Source organism: Macrobrachium rosenbergii, chromosome 47 (assembly GCF_040412425.1).
Source record: "Macrobrachium rosenbergii isolate ZJJX-2024 chromosome 47, ASM4041242v1, whole genome shotgun sequence".
In the NCBI taxonomy this organism is placed as follows: domain Eukaryota; kingdom Metazoa; phylum Arthropoda; class Malacostraca; order Decapoda; family Palaemonidae; genus Macrobrachium; species Macrobrachium rosenbergii.
The window spans coordinates 32,086,651-32,096,805 of record NC_089787.1 but is presented as its reverse complement, the minus strand read 5'-3'; the positions used below and the strand labels follow the sequence as shown (position 1 = coordinate 32,096,805).

Here is a 10,155-nt window from a genome sequence, read left to right as displayed (position 1 = left end):
ATATATATATATATATATATATATATATATATAATATAAAAAGAAACGTATTTCTTCAATACCCTCTGCTTTTGTATTAGTCCTATACGTTAGGATCCTTGGATATACTTGAAAACCACACCTTTCCTTTATACCTGCATGAGACAATGTACATGTATACATAAATCATGCATTTTATATATATATACATTACGTGTGTATGTGTAAGTATGTATCCTCGGAAAAACATCCACCCTTGGCGTGTGGCAATATAATGTCACAAACAACTGACATTCGTTTCGGCCGCAGATAATCAAAAGTTGCAGCCATAAAGGTGACGGGAGGAGAGAGAGTGACGTAAACGGGATACAATATAAAAAAAAAAAAAACTCAGAAAAAACATTTCTTCTCCCTACTCTTTGTAAATGAACCAGTTAACAAGCTAACGATCGCCGGTGATGGTGAGGTTGGGATGTGGGCTCAATGTCGTGACCTGGTTGCTAGGAGTTGAAAAGTTGGAGCGGCTCCATTTGGGGGCTGATTCTCTCGAAACACCGAACACCTTCTCCCCCTCCCCCCCACCCTCTTTTGCGAAACTGGTTCCCTCTTGCAACAGCACCAGCAGAAGCAGACTGACCTAACCCTAAAGGCGGCGCCTTCCCGGTCACGCCCTATAAATTGGCCTCCCTCAGGTCAATCCGGCACAGAACTGCTCCAGCGGCCGTTGTCGTAGCGACTCGTCTACTCCGCTCCTAACACAAATCCAACGAAAATGAAGGTGAGTTACTGTACCTCTCTCTCTCTCTCTCTCTCTCTCTCTCCTGAGAGGTTTTTCTAGTGTGGTCAGCTAAGAGTAAATTCTAGAATGCATTGTTCACAATTTACATTTTTTCAACCGTATACTGTAAAGATTTTTGTAGGGTTTCTCAGTTTTGGGTCAGTTTTGATCTGCTGCTTGTTAACATTATCTATCGTACTAGGAATGTACCTTCTTTATCTTGTAGGGTGACTTATGGTTGATTGATCAGTTACTTACTCTGTCATTTATTTTACTTGCACTTTTCATTGAAAAACTATTAGATAGTATTTTATCATAATTGTTTCTCAAATCCTCTCCAAAACATGTTCAAGTCAAAAACTATTTTGTGAAGTTTGAGGGTGGGAGAAAGTGCTCCTGACTCCTCTCGCGAGTTGGCGGGTGCATGTGCGCGTGCGCACGAAAGCAAGTGAATGTCGCCACATTTCATCTTTTCTGCTTGAATTTCAGGTCGTCGTCCTGATGTGCCTCTTGGGTGTTGCCCTTTGCGCTCCTCAGCTGCCCCTAGACTCCGATGAGGTGAGTCTTGGTGTTAGTACCATGCTGCAGTTAACGTAATAAAACCACCTGTTCCACAGTTTAAGTGCGTTTCACAGAGTGGATAATATTGTATCATCAACTGTTTTATCCACGCTGAAGAAGCCACAAGATGCTTCGAAATTATTTGGAAGTTTACTAAAGTGTTCTGATCTTGAATGAAGTTGCGCTGGTCAAAATGACAGAAAAAAAAATTCATTTATTAATTCCCTGATCATTATAATTTTTTTATTTCAGTTCCAATCTGATAATAAACACTTCAAGTTAAATCTTTAGTCGGTATCAAAAAATCCCTCTCACTAACCTCGCCTGATACCATATATTTGTATTGTAACAAAGTTTGTTCATTGACACATGTTTAATCATTAATACTGTATATCTTTCTGATAGTTCACTGACCTCGAAACAGGGTAATGTGTCTTACTCTCATGATGCATAAGGTCGTATCCAGATTCCCACCTGACTGACCAGTAACCTTTTCCCCTCTCGCGCCAGGTCGAATCAGTGGAACCCTACGACTTCGGCTTCGTTGTCGAGGACGACGAGAACACCGTGTACTCCAACCGCCAGGAGACCCAGGACGTACAAGGCGTCGTCCAGGGCGAGTACTCCTGGGTCGCTGCCAACGGCATCCGTTACATCACCTCCTACACCGCCGATGCCGCAAACGGATTCAACGTAAGACCTGTGGTTTGCCTAAAGGGCCGCGAGGAGGCGTCGCCCTCTGGGTGAAAGTGAAAAAGGCGTTCGTTTAGGGTTTAAGGTGTAATCTATCCGCTGCTCGAACAAATTTTCCAAAAGTTAGGGAATGAGAAAAATGAAATTATTTTAAAAGACTAAATAAGCTCATTTGACCGCTAAGGGAAGTTCAGTTTTTTTTTTCTCTCAGTTTTGCTTTCATCTCCATCGTCACTAGTGTTGTGCAATCTTTAGGCTCATGCCAAATATCATCATGACATAATTTCTTTTACTTTATTAACTTCTTGTAGCCTGCCACTGATTTGTATCTTCATCTCCATTCGTAATGATTTGTTTTGCCTTTCTCTTTTAACCTATCAACGTTCCCTTCCCCGCAGGCCGTCACCCGTGAGGAGCAGACCGGCATCGAAGTCAAGCTTCCCGAACCCTACGATTCCGACGAGAGGGCCTAAGGAGCTCTCCGTCCTATGAACATCGACGCGGCTATACGCGTCTGAGATGAGAACTGCATCCAACAGTAACCAACGAGCTTTTCCCTCGTCTCTTCACGAATCTCATCTGTTTTTCCAGCGAATGTCTCTTTCTACCGTCTTGCTAAGTCTTCCCCTTTTTCTCCTCGTGCAGCTCATCTGTTTTGTTCACTGGCTGTTTCTGCGATCTTGCTGGGACTATCTGTTTCCCGCCTTTTCATCTACGAACCTCTCACTTCCTCTTCCACCTCGTCTTCTTTTGCTGGCGTGCCATGATTTCTGTGATATTCTCAGAAATGTATTTATTCTTAACTTTATGAATTTACTCATAAGCCTTACATTCTCTTACAAAGAATGTAAAAACCCAGTCTCTCTCTCTCTCTCTCTCTCTCTTTCTTCCTGCTAAGCTATCAGTCGGTTGTGATTCAAAAGCTTTGAAATACGGTGCTCGGCATCCGCTGTTCTATGAAGGAAAGGACGTTGCTTGTATATAATGTAAATCTCATATCTCAATCCAGTTCACGAAAGAAGAAGCTCACCAAGTGCCTATTATTCGTCTTTCTTTTTTCACTTTTTCCTCCCCGTTTGCCCTTCATCTTTCCTTGTCTCTTAAATCCACTGAGTGCTACTTAATGAGTCCTATTTTCCTTCTATACATTGAATCTTTTGAAACTTATTTATGATCTGATGTTTCTTTAAATTTTTTCACGTTGCATGACACCTTTGTTGATGTTGTTTTTGTTCATTCATTGCAACTCTGCTCCATCACTGATTTCTAGACGTTCAACGGTTAGCTTAGCTTTCATATGGCTCATGTACAACTAGTACAAATAAAACAATTTCTCCGTTTGTCATTGATTTTATTATCATTCTCGCCACCCCGGCGCCTCCTTATTTTGTAAGCATTAAAACAACATTTCAGGATGAAATGTTTGTAACATTATGAAATAAACTCAGAGCAATGTTAGCTCCCCAGGTCACGAGAAAATGCTTATCAATACAATAAATGAGAAAAGCCTTCCCTCACGTTTACGTCGAGGCGTTGAGTAATACAATAGGCCTGAGGCCTAGAAAGTACTCGATTAGCATAACCATGATACAAAGCTATGTGTTAAAGTCGAAATTGTTGGCTAAGAGCTTAAACAAACTAGTCCTATGGCTACTAGCGGTTAGCCAGTGGGTGATGGAAGACATGTCTGGTGCGTTCGAGCTAAAACCGACTTTCGGCGCGAATCACGTTTTGAATTTTGTCTTTCGAATCACACACATTAAAAACAAAACAAAATTTTATAAAAAAAATAATCCATTCAAAACAACTGAAGTTAATGATTTTTAAGTTTTTGCAAGGATAATTTTTCGATGAGAGAAAATATGATCACGAATAGCCAAAAGGATAACGAGTAACTTTCATCTCTTGGATACAAAAAATCAACGGAAATTGACTGACGATTACAATCTTCCCGTCTTATAAAAATACACATGAACGAAAATGTGAAAGTACAAAGAAATTATATTCACGAATTGCATGTTCTGAATTCATCTGAATTCCGTAAAATAAAAAAAAAAAAAACGAACACGAAGGTGAAAGTAAAGTTAAAGTTACAATTTCGTCTCGTTCTTGCTTAGAATACAGGGGTCCGCCCTTTCGGGAACTGGCGATAGCAACCTATCATAAAGGGAGGATGACATTTGCAATGGCTGGCTGTTGGACTTTCGCTTTTATTGTCCGTTTTGGCAATGCTTCGGGTCATTTCGTAATGGGTGATTTTGAGCCAAAATGATGCAAGTGCAAAGGACGGTTGTTATCATGTGGTGACACGGAAAGAATGAGCGAATGAGAACGAGATGAATTTATATATATATATATATATATATATATATATATATATATATATATATATATATATATATATATATATATATATATATATATATATATATATACTGTATATATATATATATATGTAGAATCTACTGGTCACTTTTACCAGACACATATGTAATTCTAATAGCCACAATGCCCTCTTAATTCGAAGAAGTTAAGAGGGCATTGTGGCTATTAGAATTACATATATATATATATATATATATATATATATATATATATATATATATATATATATATATGGGAGTGTGTATATATATATTAGCAATATATGTATAGACATAGATTATATATATATATATATATATATATATATATATATATATATATATATATATTACTAATTCAAACAGATAGCAAGTTGATTCCACGAGATATTTAACAAGTTAATTCCACGAACACTTTATCGACATGATGGGTAATCCGTGCATATGATAAAACCTTAATTGATTGACGTCATACATTTTGTAAATAAAATCGAAATATAGAATGGAGAAGCTGCGTTACCTGATGTTGTTTTATCTTACATTAAATCCCAAAATAATTTCAATATATCTACAAATATTTAGGAAAACTAAAATCCAGAGGTTTTATACATACATACACATATATATACACATATATCTATGCATATATATACATGTATTTACGTATATGTGTATATATATATATATATATATATATATATATATATATATATATAGAGAGAGAGAGAGAGAGAGAGAGAGAGAGAGAGAGAGAGAGAGAGAGAGAGATTCCTTTAAATGAAGCAACACTTTCTCAAGGTCACTGACTTGCATGAATTAATCTGTTTCTGTTTAACTAACCTTTACATCAGAAGAGAAAGTTTTTATTTATACTCAGCTTCCTTCCAACGTCGAAATTAGATTAAATTAAATTGACTACTCAGACCTCATTGTGATCCATTACCGCTCACCCCAGAGTCCCACCGCGTGTTGTTGCAATTTTAGCTAATGATCGTGAGAGCGTAATTATGTTCCGGCGGCGTCTGGCAATTATTTGCTTAGCGTAAGAGTTGGCAATTTGTTTTGCAATGCAAAGAATGACTCAGGGAAGCTAATTCTTAAGAATAAAGGATTTAATGAAACAACAGAATAAAAGTTTGAACAAGAATAAGAATATATATGATTATCAGAATGGAAAAAGACTGGGAGACCTCCTCGGTAACCTTGTGTATGAGAGAGAGAGAGAGAGAGAGAGAGAGAGAGAGAGAGAGAGAGAGAGAGAGAGAGAGAGAGAGAGAGAGTTGAAACAAATCAAGAAACAAATTAAAGGCAGATCCTTTAAAACTATGCCATTTTCATTGTTCTTAACATGCTAAACGCTGTAATATTGGAACACATGACTAATTATTTTCTAAACACTTACGCAAACCTGAATGACTATGAGCTGCTATTGCTAAGCTTAAATTTACATCCGTATAATTACGACTGTAAAGTGAACTGCTGTTGTCTTGTTACTGATGAAATTTAAAGTTTTAGAAATAAATCTTTCTAACAGAATACAAGTAAAAAATGCGGCGAAGTTTCTTCGGCGCAATCGAGTTTTCTGTACATCGTATACTCAAGGCCACCGAACATAGATCTATCTTTCGGTGGTCTCGGTATAATACTGTATATGTCGAGGCCCATGAAACTTTAACCACGACCCGGTGGTGGCATAAGCTTATATCGTTGCCAGAAGCATGATTATGGCTAACTTTAACCTTAAATAAAATAAAAACTACTGAGGCTAGAGGGCTGCAATTTGGTATGGTTGATGATTAGAGGGTGGATGAGCAACATACCAATTTGCAGCCCTCTAGCCTCAGTAGTTTTTAAGATCTGAGGGCGAACAGAAAAAGTGCGGACGGACAGACAAAGCCGTCTTGACTACCTTATATCAGTGCACTTACGATTTTAAATATTTTAATCCTGTATGTTTGTCAGTTACAGGATTAAACAAATACTTTTTTATTAGAATGTTCCGACCAAGGTTGAAATGGACCTCTTGGTTCCGGCATAAGATCAAGGGTAAATGGTGAATCATTTCTACAAAGATATTATCTTATTTATTTATTTTTTTTTTATTTTTTTTTGGTGGGGGAGAGTCCATATTAGCCAACTGGAAATTACACAGTGAACGGTAAAAATCTTTATATATATATCTCGAAAGCCTGTTTGATTTCTCCAATAATCTATTTGATATTGTCACGTGCATTCTCGAGCATTTATGACTTTTCACAGATCTCATAAGAGATAATAAGTGATTTGCTATTTGCTGAAACGAATGAAGTTCTCGGGAGTATCAAACGAAGTCAATTGCCGTGGTGTGATACCTGGTATTTCTTCTGTATTTATGAAAATGAGGTTCCTGAATTACTAGGAAAGGATTATAATTATTTTGTGGATTATTCGATGATTTGCCTACAGACCTACTCTCATTTCTCTCTCTCTCTCTCTCTCTCTCTCTCTCTCTCTCTCTCTCTCTCTCTCTCTCTCTCTCTCTAATAATATAATACCCGGTATTTCAACTGAATTTGATATGGAAATGAGGATCCGGAATTGTTCGAAAAAGTTTATAGTCACATTATGGATTCCTGGATGATTTTCCTACAAACCTACTCTCATTTAAATCTCTCTCTCTCTCTCTCTCTCTCTCTCTCTCTCTCTCTCTCTCTCTCTCTCTCTCTCTCTCTCTCTTCTTAAGTATCTTGAGGTTCCAATCTTCATCGCGGCCACGGAACCACAATTACATCGAGCAAGCAACGCGCACCTGAGACGTACGTAGCGGCTTACCGCCAGTTACAGTCTTTCCTTTTCCTTTCGAACCTCCATCCTTGAAACTGCTTCTGCTCATCCCTGTTCACATCTTCATTCTTTTCTTCCTTTACTTGGTGAGGTTTCTTAATTCTTTAGCCGTCTTTATACCTGTTTAAATGCGCCTCAGCCTTCTCCTTCGTGATGAAAGTCCGTGAGCTTTGGATCTTTGGTAATATTCAGACTCTCTGTCTTGGAGTCTAAACTAATCCTAAGCCAGGGCCGGCGAGGCAGACTCCGGACACTGACAGCGGTGGAATAATTACTGTACAACATCGCTTGCTGGAAAAGCAAAGATCCTTAAGACGTATACGTGTTGCATTAGTGTTGAAATGAATGATGGGTTTGGCAAGTTGATTCTCTCTCTCTCTCTCTCTCTCTCTCTCTCTCTCTCTCTTATCTTGAGATCTTCGAGAACGCCAAGCAATGTCATTTCTTATCCATTGCAGGGAGCCGTTTCAAAGGAATATCCCTACGAATACTACTACTAACAGGCCACGGAAGTGAACTGAACTTAATTGGAATTTAGGCCAAAGGCCAAGCACTGGGACCTATGAGGTCATTCAGCGCTGAAACGGAAATTGACAGTAAAAGTTTAAAAGGCGTAACAGGAGGAAAACCTCGCAGTCGCACTATGAATCAATTGTTAGGAGAGGGTGGAAAGTAAGACGGGAGAGAGAGAATATGAAAGGAGGTACAGTAAAAGGAACGAAAGGGGTTGCAGTTAGAAAAGAAAGCATTCGGATATCATTTAAACCTTGAGAATATATATTCCCTTACCTTCTCAGATGGTCATTGAAAGGGTAAATATATCCACGATGTCCTTTACCTTAGGGAGCTACTTTTCAAGGCGAAGGGCGACGGAAAGGGCTATCGAATGCCCTTACCCAACACAGGCCTGGAAGCAAAAGAGGTAAAGGAGTTAGAAAAAAAAAAGTGGCTTCACTAACTTGAAATTAGCAACAGACACTCCTTTGTAAAGGGGAGGAACTTAGCAACAGACAATCCTTTGTAAAGGGGCAGACAGTCCTTTGTAAAGGGGAAGACTATAACAACATGAGAGAACAGAAGGTATGATAGAAATCCACAGCTGGCGGTCGAGTGGAATAAGTCACTTGTGCATTTTAAAAACTAAATGGAATATTTCCTCTTAAAAATAAGAGAGAGAGAGAGAGACTTTAAGTAACTGAATGCTTTACACTACACACAAGCACGAGCTCTATAACACTGGTAGATCTACTTGTAGAGTCACTATCTAAGAAGCCTTTACAATGACATCATTCTGAATCAGTCATTCTACGTAGCAGTCTCTTCCAGGTCGTTCTAACGATTCCTGTCATTCTCGTTTATTCAATTCCGCTTATTTATTCTTTTCTTACTCCTGCGAAGAATGTCAGGGGTGAAGTTGATGAGCAGGGAGTTACGAAAGAAATTAAGATAGATTAAATAAGAAAGTCATTCAATTAAGATTATATCAAATGAGAAAGTTAGCAAGATAATTAAATCAAGCAACAAAGATAAGAAGGAAAATTATATTATGTGAGAAAGTTGAATCAAGTGAGAAAGTTAGATTAAGCAAGAAAATAAGATTAGATAAGAAAGTCAGCTTAAGAAAGTTAGATTTATTAAAAATGTTACAATTAAAAATATTATGTTAGAATGTTAGATTAAGCAAGAAAGTCAGCAGAAGCTGGCCTTGTGCCAGCACGGGCTCTTGCTTCCTCGGCATCCCACAAAGAAAAAAATAAAGCTGTGACTAGGTGTAGAGGCTGGAGGGCCGGCAACCGAAAGCTCTTTACATGGCCCAAGCCCGACGATGAAACAAAAGAAACGATGTTCCTTTCTACCTCTTGAAGGAAGGAAGGTTATAGAAAGTCTGGGAAAACGAAATAGATAATAGAGTTCCAAAGTTAGCAAGCTAGCAGTGCTTCGCTGGCTTCAGAGAACTGAAAATACGAGAGAGAGAGAGAGAGAGAGAGAGAGAGAGAGAGAGAGAGAGAGAGAGAGAGAGAGAGAGAGAGATATTTCTGCATGATTCATTCCCTTTCTTCTTTGTCATTCGCCAGGATAATATTTCAATATTATTTCACATAAGAGCATTACTGAATAGCTTATGGTATTAAGAGAGGCAAAGAGATTCCTCTGAGAGAGAGAGAGAGAGAGAGAGAGAGAGAGAGAGAGAGAGAGAGAGAGAGAGAGAATATTCCGTATGATTCTCCTTTGTCATTGACTGAGAAAATATTTCAATATTAGGCCTATGTCACATAAGAGCGTTACCGAGTTCTTCTGAGAGAGAGAGAGAGAGAGAGAGAGAGAGAGAGAGAGAGAGAATATTCCGTATGATTCTCCTTTTGTCATTGACTAAGAAAATATTTCAATATTAGGCCTATATCATATAAGAGCGTTACCGAGAGAGAGAGAGAGAGAGAGAGAGAGAGAGAGAATATTCCGTATGATCCTCCTTTGTCATTGACTGAGAAAATATTTCAATATTAGGCCTAAGTCACATAAGAGCGTTATAGAGAGAGAGAGAGAGAGAGAGAGAGAGAGAGAGAGAGAGAGAATATTCCGTATGATTCTCCTTTGTCATTGACTGAGAAAATATTTCAATATTAGGCCTACGTCGCATAAGAGCGTTACCGAGAGAGAGAGAGAGAGAGAGAGAGAGAGAGAGAGAGAGAGAGAGAGAGAGAGAATATTTCGTATGATTCTCCTTCGTCATTCACTGAGAAAATATTTCAATATTAGGCCTACGTCACATAACAGCGTTACCGAGAGAGAGAGAGAGAGAGAGAGAGATTCCCTTCTCTTCTTCACCATTAAATACGTGAAAACTTCGGGATTACTTCACATGATTTGCTCCAACGACCTCGACCTTTAAGCCGCCAGGTGACGGGTCCGAATTCTCTCTCGGATACAAAGCAGCTACGTTTCATGGCGTCACAACCA

General features: G+C 38.6%; 1 protein-coding gene across 1 annotated transcript; it reads left to right on the top strand.

Annotated features, from left to right (window-relative positions):
* Positions 1-603: 603 nt before the first annotated feature.
* LOC136830742 (larval cuticle protein A3A-like) lies at positions 604-3,351 on the top strand. The gene is made up of 4 exons (XM_067090555.1): positions 604-757; positions 1,247-1,315; positions 1,829-2,011; positions 2,410-3,351. Exons 1-4 carry the CDS (start codon positions 752-754, stop codon positions 2,482-2,484), a joined length of 333 nt encoding a protein of 110 aa, XP_066946656.1. The 5' UTR covers positions 604-751; the 3' UTR covers positions 2,485-3,351.
* Positions 3,352-10,155: the final 6,804 nt, after the last annotated feature.